This window comes from Narcine bancroftii, chromosome 9, assembly GCF_036971445.1.
Source record: "Narcine bancroftii isolate sNarBan1 chromosome 9, sNarBan1.hap1, whole genome shotgun sequence".
Taxonomy (NCBI): Eukaryota; Metazoa; Chordata; class Chondrichthyes; order Torpediniformes; family Narcinidae; genus Narcine; species Narcine bancroftii.
The window spans coordinates 27,634,177-27,658,656 of NC_091477.1; the positions used below are offsets into that span (position 1 = coordinate 27,634,177).

Genomic DNA, 24,480 nt, shown 5'->3' on the forward strand with positions numbered 1-24,480 from the left:
CAAAAAAATGTATTATGACAACCTGGAAATTGGAAGATAATTTGAAAATACAAAAATGGTATATAGAAATGAATAAATCTATTCCATTAGAAAAAATAACATATAGTTTAAGAAATAATATTGAAATATTTGAACAAATATGGGAGCCTTACATGAAACATAATAGCGAAAACCTACCGGAGACATTCACTACCTAAATTAACGAAAGGAGAAGGAAATGAAAAGAATTGACTCAGTGGAATTTCTTGTTTATTTTTATTGTATGACAACATTGTTTGACTGGTTTAATGTATCCTAGATTTTGTACTTTAAATGGTGGGATGGGAGGAGGGAGGGGGGGAGAAAATGGCACTGGCCACCGTGACAGAGGTGCACCAAAGAAAAGGTACAAGGACTGCCTAAAGAAATCTCTTGGTGCCTGCCACATTGACCACCGCCAGTGGGCTGATAACGCCTCAAACCGTGCATCTTGGCGCCTCACAGTTTGGCGGGCAGCAACCTCCTTTGAAGAAGACCGCAGAGCCCACCTCACTGACAAAAGGCAAAGGAGGAAAAACCCAACACCCAACCCCAACCAACCAGTTTTCCCCTGCAACCGCTGCAATCGTGTCTGCCTGTCCCGCATCGGACTTGTCAGCCACAAACGAGCCTGCAGCTGACGTGGACTTTTTACCCCCTCCATAAATCTTCGTCCGCGAAGCCAAGCCAAAGAAAGAAGATATATTTGAAAAGGAAAAAGTATGTATCATGGTTAATGTGGTTTATGGTGTGAAAAATAAAAAATTTTTAAAAAAAAGCCTTGCTTCGTTCTTAGAGTCATAGCCATTGAGTTTTACAACATGGATACAGACCTTTCAGACCAACATGTTTACGTTGACCATGTGGTCTACCTCAGCTAATTCCATTTGCTTGCATTTGGCTCACATCCTTTAAATCTTTCCTATCTATGTACCCATCTAAGACTTTTCGGAGCATTACAATTGTCTCCATCACTACCACTTCCTCTGGCGGCTTGTTCTATGTACCAACCACCCTCTGTTTGAAAAAAACTGCCCTCAGGTCACTTTTAAATCTGCCCCCTTCCTCTTTAAGTCTATAGTTACTTGTTTTAGACATACCTATCTCTCTGACTATTTACCTTTACCCCTATCATTTTATATACCTCTTGTGATCTTGTAGCTTCCTAGTCTCCAGAGAGAAAAGTCCCAGCCTGACACCACTCCTTATAACTCATGCCCTGCTGTCCCAGTTAGAACTCTTTATAGCATGCTCACACTTAAAGTATAACATATTGACATCACCACAGGTTATGTGCTCAGCAAAAGAGAGTCCTCAAACTTTACGGCAGTACCCCTGTTGGGAATTCTAATTAACAACAAAGAACCCCCCATGCACTTCCATAAAACCTACTTGAGTGCTCAAGGGTTGCTCCTCCAAGAGATTCTAATGTAAGAGATTCAAGTCAGATGTTATGAAACAAATGTTGTACATCAAAGCATAGGTGAATCAAAAATGAAAACCTAGGAATGCATTATTGCATTATTGCATCATAAACGAATTATCTACATATAACATTGTTGGAGCTAAGATATGTTTGTCTTGAAATTCAACCTAGACCAGAAATGTTGAAAGGATTGCATAGCTGTGTCAGCTCGTCTTCATTTGTCTGACTTGAATGGATTGAATTTTTGAGGCAAAGTAGCCATGCACCAACATGATTATATAATACTAACCAGGAAGAAATTTCTCAATAATGATGTCTTAACTGAGTACATTTCTCTGAGATACGATCAACTGCATTTTCTGCTTTGTAGACATATAGCCATCAGGCAGATGTGTGATAAATAGATCAGGCTTGCAATTTTGTAAATGACAGATGGCAGCGCTGTTTCCTCTAAGCTGTGTGCGCGTGTGCACGTTTTGCAAACAACCCACAAAGGAAACTAATGTAGTTGTGGCGGCGCACATAATTGCAGCGTGAACCGGCCTCGCTTGTCACGCTCCAGATGGCCTTAAAGGCTGCAGCGTGAACTTCAAAGTAAATCAGTGTGCTTAACAAGCTCATGGCCTGTTGTCTCAGTTCTTTTCGCTGCCCTCGCGCACAACCCACTACATAGTCATTAATAATTATACTTATTCAGTCAGTGCATACATTTGTCACAGGAAATAAATTTTCACAATATAAGAGGGAACATTGGATGGCAGTGGTAACATTGTAGGGCACTACAAGTATAGTTTTCTTTTAAAATACATTCTGGGTAAACTCCACTCTCTCAGTTTGACCAAATTATTGATTGAAATTTAGTTTAAAAAGGATTTGGATATCTACTTGAGATTTAGGGAACAAAGCAGCATCATGAGATTAAACACAGAAATGTCATGACATGTTCTCGACAATAAATCTGATTGCCTGAGACAGGACTGGTAAAGACTTGGGAGCAAGTTATTTGCTGCTCTTTTATACAAATAATAAAAATGCAGAAATTAAAATGGAATTGCTTAAAAATGACTTACTTGTGCAGGAAAACCTCCTTCCTAAATCAACCATGTCCTGAATTCTGGACTTTTTTGCAAGGTGCCTGTGGCTTCTAAGAAGGATATATTTGACTTTTTCCTTGAGCTCACTTCTAAGATTGCCATTTATGACTTCTTTGTTGACGATTGTCTCTGAAATAAAAGCAACTTTTATTTCAAAACTTTATACTTAATTTGATACATTACCAAAGCTTGCACTGTCACTTCTTTTGAAGGCATACACTTAATCGCCAACCAAGAATTGGCGATTAAAACCAAGAATTTGACAACTTGTTCAAGATGTAATTTCCTTTGTGAATCCTCGTGAGTGCCCATTTTGAGACATCATAACAGAGCCTGTTTGTTTCCTTATTGTACCTTCTGTCTCTCACACACACATATTCCATTGGTTAAAAAGGCACAGGTTAATACTTCTTTAGCTCTAAATGAAACCAAGGGAAAGGAGGCAGTAAAGAAAGGTGAAGCAGAGAAGGTATTAGCTGCGAATTTACTAAATAGTGGAGAAGGTGCATAGGACTGAACTGTCTCCTGCTCCTGTTTCTTATGTCTGCAATGGCAATAAAATACAGGATCTCCAGCTAACCTCTCTCAGCTGATTAGACATCGCTGACCAAGAGACAATTTGATCAGCCAGGACCAGTTGTCTTATGGGTTTGTTTCCATGCTGTATTCTTTATGATTCTATGTATCCAACTGTTAAAATATTTTACAAAAGAGAAGCTTGAAATTTCATATTTTGACAGCTGAATTTGAAATCGGGTTTTTTTTATTTGAATGGTGTCAAGAAGAATTCATTGATTCTATAGCTGTCCCGCACTTTAGTTCCAATTCATTTTTTATTTCAGTTGCCACTTTAATCCATGAAGCCAAGAACAATAATTTTCAGAGTTCCATTCAAGGCTCCAAAATTATTAACTGATCTAATTATCCTGATGTACCAGGCAACTTTATTTTGAAGTGTACAGTTTCATAATTTTATCTACACAAGATAAAGAGAGTTATTTTCAAAGGGCAAATCTGTTTAAAGATATTGGGACAATTTTCATATTTCATTCCTTATCCAGCATTAAATGTTGTAAGCCAATAGGGAAACGATCACATGCAAAATAAGAAAATTGTTATCTGCTTTGCTTGGTTTTCTGATGGATCTCAGTTTAGGTGCTGAGATTTAAAATCAGTCAAATGAGAGACAAGACATCCGGTACCAAATTTGCCTGAATTGTAGCAGCAAGATGCTGCAGGAAATCACTTCAGAAACATTTCTGAAGTTGTCTGTTCCAGCTGCTCCCATGGAAAATGCTTTAAGAATTTGGGAAATTTTTTTCTTTTCTTTTGCTACCTTACCTGTTGAAAAGCCTTCAGAGAAACAGTTGGGTTAGGAGAAGGAGCTGGTCACTTGGCACTTTCAGATTATTCTGCCATGAAATAGTATTGCGGCAGATTTAACAGTTTCCACAGTTCTGCATGCCTACCTTTCCCAAGTAACCTTTTACACCTACCCATTTTCTTTATCAAGAATTTGTCTACCCCTGCAATAAAAAAAATCCAAAATCTCCTCTCTCAGAAGAATTCCGAAGACTCACAATGATTTGAGAGAAAATAAATTGCTTCAGCTCTATCTTTAGTAGGTGACATCTTATTTTTAAACAGTGACTCCTGTTCATTTCCCACAAATGAAAACATACTCTCCATGATGACCTTGTCAAAACCATCTGTTGGTGACAGTGTGTGTTGCATTCTGATACGAGAAGGTTTGCAATGTGTCGTGTGACTAAATAATCTAATCTATGATTAGCAAATACTCAGATCCACATGCTTTGCATGAGCACTTTATTCTTTACACTGTTGGGGCTAAATCCAATCATTGAATTTGATTTCCTGCTAGAAACATTACCCAGTAGAATTAAACGTAAATGTCTTCATATCCCGCTTTATAGCAAAGCTTGGAATCTTCTTATGTTCTTGTCCCCACAGCTCACTCTGTATTATATCCTTGGGCATGAGAGTATGTAAAAGTTTATAAGGATATTTCACTTAAAGGGTAGAAATAAATCCGACCCTACACAGGTCTGCAAAGGTGACATGCTGGTATAATGTTAAATTGTGTCCCATTAAAACCAATTCAGTTGCTGGAGAACTCATCTATATGTTAAATAGTGTCCTGTTGAATTGCCCCACCGGCAGAACAAGAGATTGAACTAATCATCTTGAAATCGACACAAATTGTCAGGTGGAGAAGCGTCGATATCACACTGCCATGGATCACACAAGGAATGTCAGGATACCTTTTGCCACAATGGACAAACAGGAACAGACTCATTCTTCTAACGGGACTAATTAACATATTATAATTAACCTCTAAACCAAGCCAACTGAACAATGCAACCCAATGTAACTTACAAGTAATGTAAGAAACTCTATCAAAGGATCAGAACTCTGAGACAATATCAGGCTGACCTGTATAAAGCTGCTTTCAGGTGGCCAGAATACCCCAGCGTAAAGCCGCCTAAAATACCCAAGGGTTGGGAGGCTACCTGAAAGCAGAGAAACCTGACCTGAGGAGTACTTACCCAACCCTCCTCGGGTAGGTGTATTCTCCACTTCCGAGCGCTCCCCCTAGGCACCAGAAAGCAGCGGGACTCCGGCCACCGTCAATAGAAAATGGTGTTTGCTCCACAGCGCCCCTCCCTGCTGCGGACCTTTCAGATGCTTGAATGTCGCTTCGCACACACCCGCAGCCGGCTCCAGAGCCGCATTTTCCCAGCTATTCCACCTGAAAGCGGCTTAAGACTGATTGTTTGCAATTTCCTCTTGTATGACACAAATCATCTGTATTTGTACGGTCAATCAAACAAAACGTGTGAATAACTTACCTGCAATTTTATGTACCGCCAAATATGCAGAAATATGGTTCAAAAAGGATATCCTTGCCGCCTGTAATTTGAACAAGGTTCAATACAGAACGAGAGTCAGAGCCGAACTGTTGTGTTGTGTCCCTTGTTTCCGCCGGCGTAATAGTTGTGTGACCGTTGTGAATAAACTGGGTTGAATTCTCTGTGGTTTTGCTGTGTTTTTGTATATCAGCACAGAGAGATTTTAGCAAGTACTTTCAAAACTCCTCAAAAGGCTTTATCAATGCAATTATATTTGTTTTGGTAGGCTGTACAGTCAGGATGAATTGGAAACAACTCCTCACTAATTCCTCAACACAGGCGCATCTCAGGAAAGTGTGCTTACCCCACTGCTCTACTCCCATCATGACTGTGGCCAGGCACAATTCAAATGCTATCTACAGATTTTCTGAAGACACCACAGTTCGCAGCAGAATCACAGACAGCAATGAGCAAGTGTACAGGATGGAGGCAGATCAGTTAGTTTAGTGGTGTCACAACTACCGTGTACTCAACGTTAGTAAAATCAAGATGACTGTGGACTTCTGGAGTAAATCAGGAGAACACGAGCCAGCCCTCATCGAGGGATCAGCAGTGGAGAGGATCAAGAACTTTAAATTCCTAGTGTCAACATGTCTGAGGGCCCTCCAGGTTGATGCAATCATGAAGTCGTCTCATCAATGGCTATACTTCGTAAGGAGTTTGAGATTTGGTATTTCACCAAAGACTCTCGGAAACTTCAACAGGTGTACCATGGAGAACATTCTGCCTGGTTGCATCATTGTCTGGTACGGAGGTGCCAATGCTCAGGGCAAGAAAAAAACTTCAGAGGGTTGTTAACTTGGCCTGTGACATCACAGGCGCTAGATTCCACTCCAATGAGGGCATCTACAAGAGGCGGTGTCTTAAGAAAGCAGCTTCTATCCTCAAGCACCCCCACCACCCACTCTGTTACCATCAGGAAAAAAGGTACAGGAGCCTGAAGACGAGCACTCAGCAGCACAAAGACAGCTTCTTCGTCTCTGCCATCAGATTCCCGAATGAACAATATACTGTACATGACTTTACTTCGCATTTTTCTTTCTCTTACATTTTTTATTTATTTCGTCAGGTGGTTTATATAAATGTTTGCACTGTGATAGCTGATAGTAAGTATTCAGCGTAAGCAGCGCATATTGTTAGGTCTGCTTTGTTCATGAATGAGTGAGTCAGACACCAGACTGAGTCAAAATCAAGGTTCTTTGTTCTTTATTGCCGGATTGTAACACTTGCAACTAACAGTGTTAGTTGGAGAAGGCGCATTCTGCCGTTATCAGCAAGTGGTGTTTTTTTTATACCTCAGGATACGTACTTAGTAAATTATCATACCATGACATTGTCCAATGAATAAACTGTTGCTGTCCCTCTCTGCTAGCCTCCTGTACATCAATTTGTCATCCCCACTCTTATCTTGAGAGTACAAGGTCACAACTGCATCTTGTTACGGCCCAGCACTGGGTGACTCCCTCTACATTCCCAGCTCATGATGTTTTTACCTAACAATATGGAAGATGCTCAACTTTTACTTTAAGTTCATAAGTTGTTCCTGCTTCTTCCTAATAGGAAAGAATGCCAAATCCACCAGTTTTGTCTTGCTGGTGAGCTTGGAGTTATTTCACGTACTTTCAATATTAGCAGTTTTTCTGATCTGAGCATTGAGTTCATCATCCACAATGAAAATTGTGGAATCTAGTTAGATGAACCTTTAAACTACTTTGAAATGGTTCATACTGAGGGTAATTAATGGATATAGTCCTGGTTTGTTTTTTGTGTTGATAGTGAGAATAAATCCTTGATAAACCTTAAAAGTTGATCCTTAATTCTTGCAGTAAATCTTTGTCATAGGCTTTAAGTCCAGCGGCATCAATGAATAAAGACTTTCCAACTTTAGTCTTCACTTTGAGTCATAACAGCTGAAAGGTGGTCTTGTGTACTTTGACACCCTTCCACGTTTTTAAAATCTGAATTTAGAAGTACTGAGAAGAATATTCTTTTAATACGATTTCATATCCCATAGGCTGGTGCAGAAGTTATCCTTGCTGGGATTCAACACCCCTCTGTAACTGGATTCTGGACTTCCTAACGGAAAGACCACAGTCTATCCAGGTTGGCAGCAGAACGTCGAGCACCATCAAACTGAGCACTGGTGCCACTCAGGGCTGTGTGATTAGCCCACTCTTGTTCATGCTACTGACTTACACGTGCATTGCCAGATCCACCAGTCATCAAATTTCCAGCTGACCTGACATTAATTGGCCTCATCAGCAACAACGATGAGTCACGCTACAGAGATGAGATGGAAAATCTTGAGAAATGGTGCAAGAATATCAACCCAAGTCTCAATGTGGACAGGACAAAGGAGATGATTGTGGACTTCAGGAGGACCAGGAACCACCATCCACTACACATTAACAGTTCAGTCGTGGAGAGAGTAGAGAGCACATAATTCCAGTCCACAAGAAATCACCTATCCTGGACATAAAACATCTCCTCGCTTTTGAGGAAGATGCACCACACAACTGCACTTCTTGAGAAGACTGAGACAGACAAGGATACCAGCCACTATCTTGTCAACCTTCTAAAGGTCTCTTTTGAGAGTGTCCTGGTAGTTGCATCACAGTGTGGTACGGTTGTTGTAGAGTATCAAATCGGAGGTCAATCCACAGGACCATAAGAATGACAGAGAGGACCACTGTGGGTCCCCCTTCCCCTCCATCGACGTAATTTACTTGGATCATTGTCTAAAGAGGGCTCACGAAATCAGTGAGCCCTCATGCTACTCCACATGCAACATCTTCCAGCTACTCCCGTCGGGAAAGGAAAACAGGAATATTAGAGCCAGAACAACCAGGCTGAGAAATTGCTTTTTTCCATGGACAGATGACTGATGCTAAATGACTGATGAACTCTTCATAGAAACCCTCCATGACTCTACTATTTCTTTAATAATAATCTTTATTTATTTGTACCTATGTACTGTGCATATGCATCATTTGTCTGTATGCTTGTATGCTGTATGCAGGGGTGCAGTGCTGCCAGAGCTTACTGCAACTCCACTCCGGCACCTCAGGGGGCAGCTCTGGCACCTCCTTGCTGTCATTTGTGGCACCTAAAAAAATTAGCACTGGACCCCTGTCTGTATTTATGTTGGCAGTGTTTTGCACCAAGGACCAGAGAACACTGTTTCGTCAGGTTGTACTTGTGCAATCAGATGATATATAAACTTGAACTTGAACTAAAGTATAAGTGCAAAAGAATGCATATTTGCTTCACCAGACATTTCATTTCAAAGCTATCCAAAGTGCTGAACTTTAGTTACATGTAAGTATGCTGCTGTTTGCATCACACTTCTTGTGGTATCTCACCGTCATTGAATCATTCACATCTAGATGTTGGAAATAAAATAGTAGACTTTCTATAGGGGTTTTCACAGGAATATTATCTTTTTCCGGAAACATGCTACTTCATCAAGAACCAGTGCTCATTATTTCCCTTTGATGAAGGGCTCAAGCCTGAAACCTCAGTTATGTATTTTTACCTTTGCTACATAAAGGACGCTGGTTGACCTGCTGAGTTTCTCCAGCATTTTGTGTTTCGACTTCAACCACGGTGATGGCACGATACTTCTCATCACTTCTCTGGTGGACTCCTCATAGAAATCTCAGCAGGACCCATGGGTCTGAAATTTATTCCTCTGAATTCATTGCTAATATTTATTTCTTGAAAGCATTGCTCTGTACTATGTTTAACTCAACGGAATATCTGTTTCCTTTGATCTGTGATGATGTATTTGCCACCATCAATTTAAAAGTGGAAAAACTTGTTAACAGTTGGGTAATTTTATTTTTTAAACAGTGAGTTTTTTTAACGCTTGCAATCTTTTCAATGTCCTTGTCATGGCTATACAAGATTCCTAACCTACAGGGAATTTGGCAAAACCTGATGTTCTTGTTTGGGTGGGGGATGGGAACATGTTCAGCATTTTCTGTGTGATTGGTGATATCGCCTCAAACCGTGCATCTTGGCACCTCACAGTTCGGCGGGCAGCAACCTCCTTTGAAGAAGACCGCAGAGCCCACCTCACTGACAAAAGACAAAGGAGGAAAAACCCAACACCCAACCCCAACCAACCAATTTTCCCTTGCAACCGCTGCAACCGTGTCTGCCTGTCCCGCATCGGATTTGTCAGCCACAAACAAGCCTGCAGCTGACGTGGACATTACTCCTCCATAAATCTTCGTCCGCGAAGCCAAGCCAAAGAAAGAGAAAAAGGTGTGATGGATCAACAAACTGAACTGCAAGGAAGCAAGTGGAGAGATGTATTCCTGCAGGAATCCTTCCCATTCCAACAGAGCCATTAATCAAAAGATATAACTGCACTTATCTGAGGAGCAAATACACCAGAAGGTTGTACAGTACTTTGCTCGCCGAGGCTGTCATGAAGTTTGGTATCTTTTACCACTAAACCTGCTCGAAAGATAATGTGTCAGCTGTGTATTTCCCCACAAATATTACAAGGAAACTATTACAAGCACAAATCATGTACAGTTTAAACTTATAAGTTTACCTCATCACCGAGAAATAAAATATTCGTTGACAGTTTGATAATTAATTAGTGATATTTTTCATATTTACCTATTATCTCCTTAAAACTTTTGGCTTCTAAATCAAACAAAAGTGTTCCCTTTTCTATGCAGGTTCGTAGCTCAAATAAACTGTGTAAAGACAGGGTGCCAACATGTGGTTTGCTCCATCTTTCACCCCCTTCTTCTATTTTTTCCTCAAACTTTATCCACCTGTGAATAAATAATAGATTAAACATTCAAAAATGAATGACCATTAATCACTCGAAGTTCACATTCAGTGTATAAATAATAAAACTTTCACTGAGATGGTGCCTCTTACTTGGATTTTTAAAAATTCAAGACACTTTACAAAAGGTGAGGAAGGCTAAAACCTAAGCTGAAGAAGATAGTAGGAGGTAACCAAATGTTTGATCAGCAGGAGTGTTTAAAGGGAAGAGAGAAAACAGAGTAGGTTTGCAAAAAGGATTACAGGAGAGTGGGATTCAGTCATCTGGAGACTCATAGAACATAGAAATCTGCAACCCAGTACAGGCCCTTCAGCCCACAGTGTTGTGCTGACATAATAACCTACTCTACAAACGACTTAGGATTTCTCTGCTCTATAACCCTCTAATTTTTTTCTGTTCCAGTCAGGCCATAAGATATAGAAGCAATGTAGACCATTCAGCCCATTGAGTCTGTTCCACCATCCCAATATGAGCTGATCCACTCTCCCACTCAGTGCCGCTCCCCTGCCTTCTCCCCACAACCTTTGATACCTATTCAGATAACTATCAATCTCTGCCTTAAATACACCCAATGACCTGGCCCCCACAGCTGCCTGTGGTAGCAAATTCCTGAGGTTCACTACTCTCTGGCTAAAGAAATTCCTCCGAATTGATGTTTTAATTGGGTGTCCTTCGATCCTGAAGTTGTGTCCTCTTGACCTTGACTCCCCCATGAGAAAGAACTTTGCCACATCTACTCTATCCAGACCTTTTAACATTTGAAATGCTTCCATGAGGTCCCCCCTCATTCTTTTGCACTCTAAGGAGTACAGTCCAATAGCTGTCAAATGTTCCTCACATGCTAATCCCTTAACTCCAGGCATCAGTTTTATGAATCTTCTCTGAACCCTCTCCAATGCCATCTTATTCTTTCTTAAATAAGGAGCCCAAAACTGTATCCCGTTCTCCAAGTGAGCCCTCACCATTGACTTATAAAGCCTCAACAACACGTCCCTGCTCTTATATCCTATTCCTCTAGAAATGAATGCCAATGTTGCAGTTGCCTTCTTCACCACCGACTCAACCTAGAGATTAACCTTTAGGGTGTCCTGCACAAAGACTCCCAAGCCCCTTTGCACCTCTGAATTTTGAATTTTATCCTCATCCAAATAATAGTCTGCCTTTTTATTAGTTCTACCAAAGTGCATGACCGTGCACTTCCCAACACTGCATTTCATTTACTACTTTGTTCCCTATTCTCCTAATCCATGTCTCTCTACAGCCTCTTCATTTCCTCATCACTACCTGCCCCACCACCTATCTTTGTATAATCTGTACTCTTATCTTCAAAGCCATTGATTCTTCAGTCCAAATCATTAACAAACAACATAAAAGAAGTAGCCCCCAACACCGACCACTTCAGAACACCACTGGTATCCAGTAGCTAACCAGAATAGGATTCCTTCATTCCCATTTTCTACCTATGGATCTTTGCTGTGATTCCATGAGTTCTCATCTTGTTAAAAAGCCTTAAGTGCAGCACCTTGTCAAAGGCCTTTTGAAAATCCAAATAAACAACAGGAACTTCATCTCCTTTGTCTAAAATGCTTGTTGTTTCCTCAAAAAATTGCAAAAGGTTTGTCAGGCAAGGTTTTCCTTTGGCCTATCTTGTCATGCACTTTCATATTCCTTGACAATCGAACCTTAACGTAGGTAGCTATGTACCTATAATAGTCTCATACAATATTCTATTATACCTGCCTTCACCACTGCTGCTGGCAAGCATTCCATGCACCCACCACTCTCTCTGTAGGCTCCTTCAGGTGCATTCTCCGCTAAGAATGCGCCTGAAGTAGAGGAAACGCCTCTTTGAATTGTCGTTTAGGTGGCAGCACTAAAAGCTCAGCACTGGCCACCTGAAGGGACGGCTGCTTGGGATGTGCCTCTGAGCGCACTCCGGCTCCTGTCCCTTCGGGCTGTCAGGTTTGGGATGGCTGGCTGTCAGAGTTGGGACAGCCAGCATGGGCTATCAGCGCGGGGATGTCCCCACACTGATCCTACTGCCCCACTCTCCCAACAGCTTGATATCAGTCCCCACACTGTGGGGCATCCAGCGCGGGCTGCAGCAGTTGAGGCGGGGGATGTGGGCTGTCGGGGTTGGTGCGGGCGGCGCGGTCTGTAGGGGTTGGTGCGGGCGGCGCAGTCTGTAGGGGTTGGGGCGGGCAGCGCGGTCTGTAGGGGTTGGGGCAGGCGGCGCGGGCTGTAGGGGTTGGTGTGGCCAGCGCGGGCTGTAGCGGTTCGGGCGCCCAGCGCGGGCTGCAGCGGTTGGGGCGGCCGGCGCGGGTTGTGCTACAGACTGCGCTGGCTGCCCAAACCTCTACAGTCAGCACTGGCCACCCGAACCTCTACAGCTTGTGCCGGCCACCTGAACCTCTACAGCCCGTGCCAACTGCCTGATCCGCTACAGCCCGTGCCAGCCACCCGAACCACTGCAGACCGTGCTGGTCGCCAGAACCTCTACAGCCCGCGCTGGCCATTCCAACCACTAATGCCCGCGCCAGTCGCTCCACGGTGTGGGGACTGATATCAGGCTTTTGGGAGGGAATGGGGCAGCAGGATCAATGTAGGGACGTCCCCGCGCTGACAGCCCACACCGGCTACCCCTGTCTTGACGTCCCACACCGGGAGCATGGGCAGGGGCAGCTGGGAGGGGAGCTGTCAGGCACTGTCAGCTGATTGTCATCCCCTTAGCAGCTGCTTTCAGGCAGCTGCATTCAGATGGCTGAGGGGACCACTGTGCTGTGGCGATTAACCCTTCGGAGGAAGGTTACGAAGTTCGCCTCACAGGCGTATTCAAGTGGCCTCCCGACAGCCACATATTGCAATAATATGCAGCTTTACAAGCGGGGAATTTGGTCACCTGAAAGTGCCTTGTGAAGAACTTACCTCTTACATCTCCCCTGTACTTACTCCCAAGCAATGTCAAACTCTGCTGCCTGGTGTTAGCCATTTCAGCCCTGGGAAAAGCCTCTGGGCATCCACACAATCCATGTCTCTCACATCATGAGTGTACAATTTTGTACACTCATGATGGGAGAAAGGGAGAAGCCAGATTGAGAAGAATGGATGGTTTACTGAGGAAGAGATAACTATGTTAAATGAGATGAAAATGGTAGCCAGGACAAATGTATAGAGGAATTTAAACACAATTTTTATAATTGAAAAGAATAATGTATAAATAGAAAACACTGGAAAATCTCAGCAACTTAAGCAGTGTCTATGGAAATAAAAAAAAACGAGTTAATATTTCAGGTGGATGATCCTAACGTGTGAAAGGTCATTAACTTGAAACCTTGATTCTAATTCTCTCTAAAATGATGCTTTTTGATTTGCTGAGTATTTCCAGCATTTACTGTTTGTTTTAATTAGAACAGAAAGGTTTTCATCTTGGATAAGAGACAAAGAACTAAAGCAAGGAGTATCACCTGACTCAAGAGTTTAGCAAAGCTTCCATAGGACCATTGATGCTTGCAGATGGTGATTTAAAACTAAGATTGATAAATTTTCAGGCACTAATGTTACGACCCCAGAGGACCCCAAAACCCAGCAGCAATAGATAATCAATAGACAAATGGTTACTTAAACAAAAGTTGGTTTTAATTATCTTTAAACAAGAAAACAGGATCAAACTCTAACTTATTACTATTAACTTAACTTATTACTATTAACTTTTAACCTCCTAATTCTAAGCGCATGTGAATGTAATGTGTGTGTAAATTTAGAAAAGTTATTTAATTCAGCCTAATCTCACTTCTCATTCCTCCAAATTCACTGGTTGCAGGCAATTGTTATACTGTGCACAAAATTTAACATTTATGAAGTTCACCAGGCTTTGGTGTTTGAAAGGTAAATGGTTACCACTCAGGAAGGTTCTTGTTGGTTAGAGAGAGATTTGTTGTTCGCTGGACACAAACTGAACCCTTTTAATCAGCCACATCATTGTCTTGCCAAAGAAACTTGCCCCATCAGGGTTCTCCAGATGATAACCTCTTTCTTTCAGGTCACCACAGAGTTTCTTTTTGTTTCTCTTATTTCAAGTGAAACTTTAGGCAGCCAGTCCTCTCCTCTTGTATGAACCACAAGGGCTTTGACCAGGCTGAACTAAGCCCTCACAACCAGTCTTCCAAATGGGGTTTTTCCACAAGCTTGCCAGCTTGTCCTGTTCTAGTCCCAGCTGTTGCTGCTGAACTGTAAAACTGCAGAACTGATCTCTCTCTCTCTCTCTCTCACAGAGAAAAACCTGTTTGACTCTCTCTGCTTGCAAAACAGCCTGCGGCTCCGAACTCTTCCTCTGATCTCTTTCAACTGTTGCTTTTCAAAACAACAATCCATTAATGAAGACTCTTGGGCACTCCCCAAAGTTACTGCAAAGGGCACCAAGAGCTGCCCTGTCTGGCTTGAGCAGAGCTCAAGTATTTTAAATGAGATCTGTTTTGAAGTGTTTGCATGTGACCTAGACTAAAAACCCTACCTCAATTTATCTCCCTAAAAACATATCTATAATCTGTCCCACTGAGCATTTAAAGGGATAATGGTGGGAAATTGGGATGGATGTCAAAGTTGATACACAGTGATTTAATTGACTGAAAGAGTAAGCTGAAGAGCACAGTTGCATTTATCTCATGATTTATATTAGGTTCAGTTCTGAGTGCTGTCAAGAAAGCTAGTTCAGACCTACATGATGTGTCGTCTATGGTTTCCAACCAGCTGCATAACAAGGGAGAGAAATTAGTTTTAATTGGTGCAGAGGACAATGTTAGGGAAAAGCCAGGGGAGTGTGGTCAATGTCATCTTGCACCTTGGAAAGGTATAAAATGTAAAGGTGGCTTTCTGATCTTTTATCCTGGTCCATTGAGCCCATGGGCTTAAAATTAAAGGGATTCCTTTTGGAGTGGAGAGCCTTTGATGGCTTCCCCTGACGCATCAGTGGGCTGAGAATAGGCTCATTTGCTACTTCAAAATTTTAATCCATCAACCTTCTGAATGACATCTAGGGGGAAAGAAACTTAATTTTGGTAGAGACGTTCCATATCAGCGTGCATAGTTTCCATTGCTCCTTGAAAAAACAAGGGTGTGTTTAAACGGAGGGTGCATCAGACATCAAATTAGATGATGGGATGGGGGGGGTGGGAAGCAAATAGTTGAGAGAAAAAAATTGAAAAAGCTGCTACTTTTGCCAGATTTTAAAAGGAATGAATGGAAGTTACAAGAAAGAATTAGAAAAAGAGATGGAATAGAACAAACCAAAATGTTCAAATATTTGGAAGAAGAGGTCAGCCTTTACAGCAGGGGTTCCCAACCTGGGGGGGGGGCATATACCTCCAGTGGTAGATTTGCACTTTTCAGGGGGTACATTGGGTCTGAGAGAATAACCACTTATGTACAATACATGGTGTTGTAATCTGCAGTCAGACTGCCCAATGCCGTGTTTTTTTTTAATCCTTAATTTTTAGGGGTACACGGGAACCTGTAAAAATCCCCAAGGGGTACAGAGGAACAAAAAGGTTGGGAACCCCTGCTTTACACAGAGCACCCAGGGGCTTCTTCCTGAATGTGCTGACTCATTTTTCACAAAGCGCTCCCTTCAGCACCTAACTCCACTGTTACAGCCCAGATACGGGACTGATAGGCTTCTGTCCATAAAGTCATTCATTGACTTTTATGAGATATATGAATAGATGTGTGGCAGCTGTCAAATGGCTCAAATAAGATGAAATCGATGACCCAGTGGTTTACTGCCATCCATTTTTATTTCGATAACATTTCTATATCTTCTTTCTTCTTTCTTTCTTCTTTGGCTTGGCTTCGCGGACGAAGATTTATGGAGGGGGTAAAAGTCCACGTCAGCTGCAGGCTCGTTTGTGGTTGACAAGTCCGATGCGGGACAGGCAGACACGGTTGCAGCGGCTGCAGGGGAAAATTGGTGGGTTGGGGTTGGGTTGGTTGGGGTTTGAGTATACATTCTCAGTATACTGAATGCTGGCTAGGGCTCTGAAATTGGCATCATTTAAACTATATTTTATTTTTAAATAATATGCCTCTGCCCAATATAAAAGTATGATTCAATAGGGATACAGTAAATAAGGAACTGTAATATAGTGGCTAAAATGACCAGACCACCAGCCAGAGTTCGAGACCAGCCATTCTCAACTTTCTTTTGGCTTGTGGTCCCTAGGACTCCCTGCTGAAAGTTGATGGGTCCCTTCCTGTGAAGCTGTCATTTAGTTGCTTTCCTTCATACTTCTCTCTTAGTGACTACATAAAAAACATTTATGATTTCAGTCTGTAGCCTAAGCTCCCCTTAAATGTGCTGTTGCCCCCAGGGGGACCGTAGGGATCTCGTTGAGAATGGATGTTCGGGACCATTGATGCAGAGACAAAATTCCATCATTTAAGCTGCTGAATTTAAATGCTGTTAATAAATTGGAATTTAAAAATAAACTCATCTTAGTAATGATGAAACAAAACTACAAGAATGTCCTAAAATATCTCTGTGGTTAAGGGAACATTAATAACATCGATGTAAAGTCGACAAAGTAACAGGCAACAGTTGGTAAATGGTTGTTTCTTGGATTTTGCAATATAAAGAATGCCATTCCCTCGGAAGAATGAGGAAAGACAATGGACAACAAAGAATACTGTTCTAAAAGTGGCAAAGGAGCAGAGGATCCGGGGGAGGGGGGTATTGAAAGTAGCAGTACTGGTCAGAAAGGAATTGGGTAAGACATTAATTATGCTGGACTTTATCAATATAGGCAAGAGTAGAAAAGCAGGGAAGTCATGCTGATCCTTTATAAAATAGTTGTCTATCCTCATCTGGAGTTTTGCGTTCAATTCTGGTTGCATCACTATTGAAAGGACATGAAGGCATTCGAGACAGTCCAAATAGATTTACGAGAATGACTCCAGGGCAGAGGTTCTGCAGTTGCCACAATAGAGGTTGGAACTCGTTCTTTTAGAAAAGGGTGAGGTGAGATTTGAGTAAAGTCATTGTCCTCATATGTTGTTGAGATTGGTTCCACTGTCGAGGCCAAGAGTGAAGTGGATAAATGTGCGGTGAGAAAAAAATCTGCAAGGCTATGGAGAAGGGGTGGTTTGATGGCATATAAGACCCACTTCTTAAAATATCCCCCGGGTCTTATGTGTGAAGTTGAAAATAGGGTGATAATAGTGAGTAACACTGAAAATGATCATTGTCGCCGAGTGGCTCACTAAGATCACCGCCATCTTTCTTTGGGGGCTGGTGGCGGGCTGTTGGGGGAGAGGGGACCAGAGCAGTAGGATCAGTTTTGGGGGCTGGTGGCAGGCTGTCGGGAGACTCTCCCGGTAGTCCACTGTCAGTTCCCGCACTGGTTCCACAGCCCTTCTCCACCCTGGGAGGGAGTGGTGCAGTGGGACCAGTGCAGAGACCGACAGTGAGCCGCCGGAAGAGAGCAGGAAGTGGGACCAGTGCGGGGACCGATAGTGGGCCACCGGGAGAGAGCAGGAAGTGGGACCAACATGGGAACCAATAGTAGGCCACCGGGAGAGAGCAGGCAGTGGGACCAGCAGGGGACTGTCAGCGGCAGTTTGTTTTTATAAAATGTTTTCTGCTATAGCTAAGCTACTTTTGTTTTCTCTTAGAAATTACAGCAGTATTATTATTAAAAAGATTTCTCCTGTTGTCCTAGTTGCAAGCTTTGTCCAAGTTTTTTTTCTGCTATACAATAACATTATATGCTTACCTATAAATACGCTAAAACAATTCTTAATATTCTCTGCTGAAATGGCCATGGTGGGGGGGGGGGGGGGTCCTTATATGCCTGTGAGTCTTATATGACATCAAATATGGTAGTTCTTCGTTAGTGTGCTGGTAGGAACACAATATGATGAATAACCTCCTTGTGCGCAATAGCAATTACTGGTATAGAGAAAACCATCTATTTACTCATATTCAGTTGAAGGAAATCTGTCCTCCTTACTGACTTTACTTAAATGTGTCCCAATGTGGTTCAATCTCTATTGTCTCCTCGGTTAAGAGATAATTAGGGATGGGCAATAAATGGTGACGATACCAGTGATGTACACATCTTGTTGCAAATTAATTTTAAAAATTGCCACCATATTGATTCGGGATCTGCATATTGTATATCAATAATCTCTTTAAATAAGCAGAGTCGACACGTCTCTCTGCTGCCTCACCTGATGTTTCAGTTTGGACTGATTGAGACGGAGTTTGGGAAGAAGAACACTTGTTGCTACCCGACAGTAACATGCAGTAGAACCATACCCAAGACCTTCCTGATCTGAATGTCTCAGCATTATTGCTAATGCCTTAAGCATTCACTTGTAACATTACGGTTGGAATTGAGTAAATTGCATAAAGATACACTGGGCAAACATTGTTAAAAGGGGGTTATGTAGGATTTTACAGAAAAGGCCATAAAATATTAAAAATATCTCATTAGAAATTGAAGCTTCTATGAGCTAGAATATTGCTGAACCAAATGGTAGATTTGATTTTTGATGTACATTCAGTAATTACTCTGGGCAGTAGATGTCATTTCACAATTAATTTCAATATCTCTTAAACAAGCAAATTTCAATTTGACGGGATCACCCTTGGCTTTGATGGTCAAGTAGCTCACCGTCTCAATATTGGAAGATGACAAATCCCAATAGACCACAACTAAGTAAGCTGTGAAAAAAAAGGGACAAAGATATCTAGATAGATTGAGGGACAATTCGGAGTTAAACTCATGAATTCACCTTTTCTTTCAACAATTATAAGTGTAGTTTTTTTTTTAAATGCATCTCTGAGAAAATTATTTTGGGGAAATAAAAACAATTAACTATCTTGGTGTTCCATAAGACTCCTTGGAGACAAATTGCCACTGATCATATAATTAAATATCCTTTGAGTTATAAATCCACTTAATTCTTTCCTTGATACCCATGGCTTTCTCTGTTTAGTCTAATCTAATTAAAATGTAATAAAAATAAGTGTAGAACTTTAAATGATACAGCTGATTATTCAGTCTTAGTTGCTTTAAATACATATTATTATAGGTTGACCTCAAGGCATCATAAGTTTGAGGTGAACAGACCAACAAAGTTCCAGACTCTTTCCATTTTACACTGAAACCTTTAACTTTAGTTGTGTAACATTGTGTAAAGCTTTGTGCTAAAGAGAAAGAGTTCAGCTCTGGTTGCTTCTACAGATTATTATCGCGGTCTCTCTGAAACACAAATGTATAGGCATGTGAGGTATCAATATTGAGTAAGTAATCATGCGGTACATATTGTTTCTCACAATCAGATGGAGCAAAGGAAATAATTAAAACAGAAATGATAAGGTTGAAAAATCCCTCTTGACAAATATAAAGATTTTTTAAAGCGTTATATTGTATTAGAGAAAATAATAAGAATTATTTTATTTGAATATGTCAGTTTTGTTATATTTGAGATATTTCTTTATTTTCTTTTATCCAATGTCAATATATTATTGCACTCTAAATACAATGTAAGGCAATTTGAAAAAATAACTCCTACCTTGTTGTTTCCTTCCAATGAAATTCATTCCCACTAATTGGAATAAGTTCATCTAATTCAGTGAAGAGCGGAGGGATCTTGGGTTCATCTTCTTCATCCAATGTAGAGCAGATCCTCTCAGTAGAAGATGAAGCTTTTATATTAAATATGCTTCTGCTTACTGCTTGTGAGATCAAAAGGGAACTGCGACTACATAATTCTGTCTTCCTTTCTCTGTCACTGGGTGCTTTGTTGATCTTACAGGAGAGCAACTCATTTTTCTCCTCTGGTGTCATTGTCCATTTGGCGAAGTGTACTCAGGATCTGAAATTACTTGGGGTTGTGGCAAAGCCAAAACAGAAAGAACCACTGCTCTTTATATGCAGTGACCCATTAATTCTCATTGGTTGCCAAGAGTACTGAATATCATCCTGACAACATTGAACTTTCCTGGAAAACTGCAGATAAAACTAGTTCAGTCCAGAGTGGTGCAGGTACTTGCAACTGAAGGATGGTGCTCTATTTCAGAACACAAGAGCAGAACATAAAATTTTGTAAAACATCTGAAATTAGGGTCACTGGATATGTGCATAATAACTATGTTCTGTTAATGATGTTATTATTATAAAATTTTAAAATTTAAACATACAGCAGGACAACAGGCCCTTCCGGCCCACGTGTCTAAATACACCAATTAACCAATAACCCATAGTCCCTTATAAAGGTTTATATAGGTCAGCATAACATCAACAGGGGCTGAAGGGCTCATATTGTGCTGTGCATAAAGCATAATTATGTTATAATTAGACATGATTAATTTTGTTCAAATATAAGATGATAATACATTGATCAGGATTTCGGAAAGGTCCACCATCACTCAATGTGTCATGACATCACCAGTTGAAGGTAGAAAAGTCCTAACCCCGGGGATGGCTCTTTGCAAATGTGAAAGCGTTCAGTGTCCCAGTTAGGAGTGGGGTCAGATGTGAAAAGCCAAACTCCCACTCCTATCCCAGGACACTGAACGGCCAATTTAGTGGGACGCAAGTGTGAAAGGGGCTTAAGATTAAAATAGACCCATGCCTTTTAATTGCCTTGTTTGATTTTTCTCACGATCTGGATATACTTTGTTGGCATCTCAAGAGAAAGTTTTAGCAAGTTGATAGCCAGACAAGCAGTTTTAATGAAAAAGAAAGATGAATCCACACCTACTCACACACAGTGGTTACATGATGTAATGTCTGATCTTAAGTTTAGAGAATATTAGAGACAATATTAAAGATGCAAAGTTTCCATTTGAAAAGATATGGGATCCATTCATAGAATACTATCACATTTGGCAGTTTTAGGTGATTTGGATGCTCCAGCAATTCTCTGTCTGTCCTCTGAGGGTCACTACTTGATCCATTTTTGTATTTTTTTTGGTCCTATTAAGTAACTTTTATTGGGGGGGGGGGTGGTGGTTCAATTAAAATTAGGTTTTTTTAGATTAGTTGATCATATGGTTGTCCTAGATCATAAGAAATACTTAGATATTATACCAAGGTATGATGAGTGTTGGTACAATGTTACCCAAGTGGTTTATATTCATAATCATTTTAACAAATAATGTCAAATTAACAATTATGCTTTAAATTTGTTGTAAAATGCATTTATATTAATTATATATGTGTACATCGTGATATTCTTTGCGGTATTAGTAGAAAATGTATATAGGATTATTATGTTAAACAATAAAAATATCCAGTGCTCCCGCAGCTTCCACACAATCTTCAGTCCAAACCATCAGCAACCTGAGATCCAGGTGTAAACCTCTAACACGATCAGGAAGCCCCCAGCGCCCTCGGCACCCTCTCACTTCTTCGTTCCAATACCTGGTACACCTTCACCCAGCCTCAAGCCAGTCTCCAGCACTGCGCAGTCTGAAGTGAGTACCTTGACTGCATTCGCGAACAGCCTATAGCCTGCATGAGTTCCTCACCTAGAATCACCAACAGCTCGCAACCTGTATATTCCTCAGCCTCAGAGCCCCTCACTGTTCCGCTGCTGTGGTCATGGTCTTGTGGGCCATCTCCTCTGCTCTCCTTCTCAAACTGTGGGGGGGGGGGGAGGGGAAGAGGAGTGTTCTCCCCATTTTCCCATGTCCTACTCCAGTCCTCTGCTTCCCTGGAGTCTGTAACCCCTTGAGGTCGAGGTCACTGGCGAACAATGGCGCCACCATCTTGGGACCAGATTTTCCTGCGGTCGCAGGATTCTTTATTCCTGTAAAGGTGTAGGCTCTTACTCGGGTAGATTTTAAAAGAAATCCTACAGGATCCAAGATGGATTTCTTTCATGTGTTCTCATGCCCAGTCACCACCATCATTCAAGAGTGGAGCAAGATTATGGATGACCTTAAAATTGAGGTTAATTTTAGAATCTTGACTTCTTCCACAGCAGAGATGGTGCATAATAAGGATAATGAACACAGGCCACTAATATTTATACTGCTGAGTTCCAGAATCAGATTCAAGTTTGTTGCCTTGAATATACGTTGCCTTGAATATATGTCATTAAATTTGATGTTTTGCAATCTCAGCGTCGTGAAGAACAAGGTCCAAAACTATTATAATAAATTACAATTCTGTAAATACAAGATTTTTAAAAATAAATAACTAGCACAAAAAAAAAGTGAATTAGTATCTATAAGTTGAATGTCTGTTTAGAAATCTGATGGCAGAGGGGAAGAAGCTGGTTTTGTAATGAGTGTTTTCAGGTTCCTGTACCTCCTTAGCAGTTTGAAAAGGGCATGGCCTGGGTAGTGAGGGTCCTTGATGATAGAAGCTGCTTTCTTAAGGCACCTCTTCTTAAAGTTTTCATTAATGGAGTGAAGACTAATGTCTGTGACAGCACTGGCCAAGTTTACAATCCTCTGAGGCCTATTCCTGTCCTGTGCATTGGCACCACTATACCAGACAGCAATGCAACCAGTCACAGTGTTCTCCATGGTACACCTGAAGAAATTTACAAGTGCTTTTGTAAACTACAGCCGTATTATTATTAAAAAGATTTCTCCTGTTGTCCTAGTTGCATGCTTTGTCCAAGTTTTTTTTTCTGCTATACTGTAGCTACATAATTCAATAACATTAAATGCTTACCTGCAAATACACTAAAAAAAGGTAATATTCCCTGCTGAAATAGAGCTGCTGGGATGCTTTCTTCATAATTGCATTGACATGATGCCCCAAGGATCAAATAATTCAACCATCTTTCTTATACTCATAACCAAAGTAAATTTTTTGACTTCTTAAATTGAAATGATAGTCTAGTATTTTTCTGTGTATATTTCATTTTCATCGTAATAAGAAGCAACATTTTACAATGTTCACATTTTGTACAATTAATTCTCCACAATTAACAATACTATTACTTCAGCACAATGGCGTATTGGCCAGAATCCAATAAAATCATTATACAAATGTGCATAACAAAGTCTTTCAAAAATAAGCTACAATGTTTACTGTGAAAATAATAGAATATATACAAAAACAAAATACATTATTCAGTGTATTATTATAAAAACAACATTGTAACAGCAAAACAAATCTTACTCAAAGATAAGGTATCCTAAAAAAAAAGTAATTTTGAAAGTACCGGTACATTTGTTTCTTTCACAGGCTTTCTTCTAAAAAAAATGGGATAGGATTGGCTTTGCTATCTGATGCACCAGATACTCTCTGATAGATAATTAAATGTCATAAACCAAGTAAGTAATACTAGTGCATTATTCAGGCATAGAAAGTACTATATTCCATGCTATTGCCAACCAACATCCACATCTGCACTTGTTGGAGATTTCTGAGCAAAACAGAAAGTCTGGCTAAACCCCTCTCCCAAAACCATTAAGTATATCAAGAAGAATAATAGCATAATAGCATTACTTTTCTAGATAACTCAACTTCAGGATGATCTGTTTAAACACTGCCAATGGCCAGAAAAAACCATTCATAAATTAGCTGGCCTTGCTGAGTGAAATAAAGTCAGGTGAATGGTGTAATTTGCTTGAATCATTCAATTTTGACTGGCACAACCAAGCTTATAGTCGTTGATTGTTGAACAACTGGTGTGCTTTGAGCAATTTCTGGTTTTGGGTGGGAAACTGACCATTTTACTAGCTGGTTTGGGGGGTTCAAGGCAGAGGGTTGCTGGAAAAGAAGGAATTAAGGAACACAATGGCACAGCTGATAAAGCCATGGCCTCACTGCGTCAGACACCCAGGTTTAATCCAGATCTTGAGTGCTGGTCATGTGTAGTTTGCATGTTCTCACTCTGACTGTATGGATTTCCTCCGTGCTTTGGTTTCCAAAATATGTGTGGATTAGTTGGTTAACTGGATACTATCAATTTTCTCCTGTATACAAATAAGAGGTAAAATCTTGTAGGAGTTGATGAAAAAGGAAAGAGAAGAAAAATATATGATTAATGAAGGATTAGTGTAAATGACTTGCTGATGGAATCTACTCATGACAAGTGAATAGTATTAAAATAAAAACACAATGCTGGAGAAACTCAGCAGGTTAAACAGTGTATTTTACATAGCAAAGATAAAGATAGATAATAAACATTTTGGGCTTGAGCCCTTCATCTGGGTATGAGCAAAATGTAGACAGGCAC

At 40.8% G+C, this 24,480-nt stretch overlaps 2 protein-coding genes across 15 annotated transcripts in view; both read right to left on the reverse strand.

Moving 5' to 3' along the window:
• Positions 1-20,167, reverse strand: part of LOC138743351 (electrogenic sodium bicarbonate cotransporter 1-like) — an 86,686-nt gene extending 66,519 nt beyond the window's left edge. For all 8 annotated transcript variants that reach the window (XM_069898574.1, XM_069898572.1, XM_069898579.1 and 5 more), the window contains exons 1-3: positions 19,849-20,167; positions 10,101-10,261; positions 2,515-2,667 (exon numbers count right to left, since the gene is read on the reverse strand). In XM_069898574.1, coding sequence (XP_069754675.1) covers positions 2,515-2,667; positions 10,101-10,261; positions 19,849-20,123 — 589 coding nt within the window. In that variant the 5' untranslated portion in view covers positions 20,124-20,167. The remainder of the gene's footprint in view (positions 1-2,514; positions 2,668-10,100; positions 10,262-19,848) is intronic.
• A 3,296-nt stretch (positions 20,168-23,463) lies between these two features.
• The window catches only part of LOC138743357 (deoxycytidine kinase 2), a 37,498-nt gene continuing 36,481 nt past the window's right edge, over positions 23,464-24,480 (reverse strand). For 5 of the 7 annotated variants that reach the window (XM_069898594.1, XM_069898596.1, XM_069898595.1 and 2 more), the window contains exon 9: positions 23,464-24,241. In XM_069898594.1, the coding sequence (XP_069754695.1) occupies positions 24,185-24,241 (57 nt within the window). In that variant the 3' untranslated portion in view covers positions 23,464-24,184. The remainder of the gene's footprint in view (positions 24,242-24,480) is intronic. The other 2 variants (XM_069898591.1, XM_069898592.1) reach the window with 2 other exon arrangements.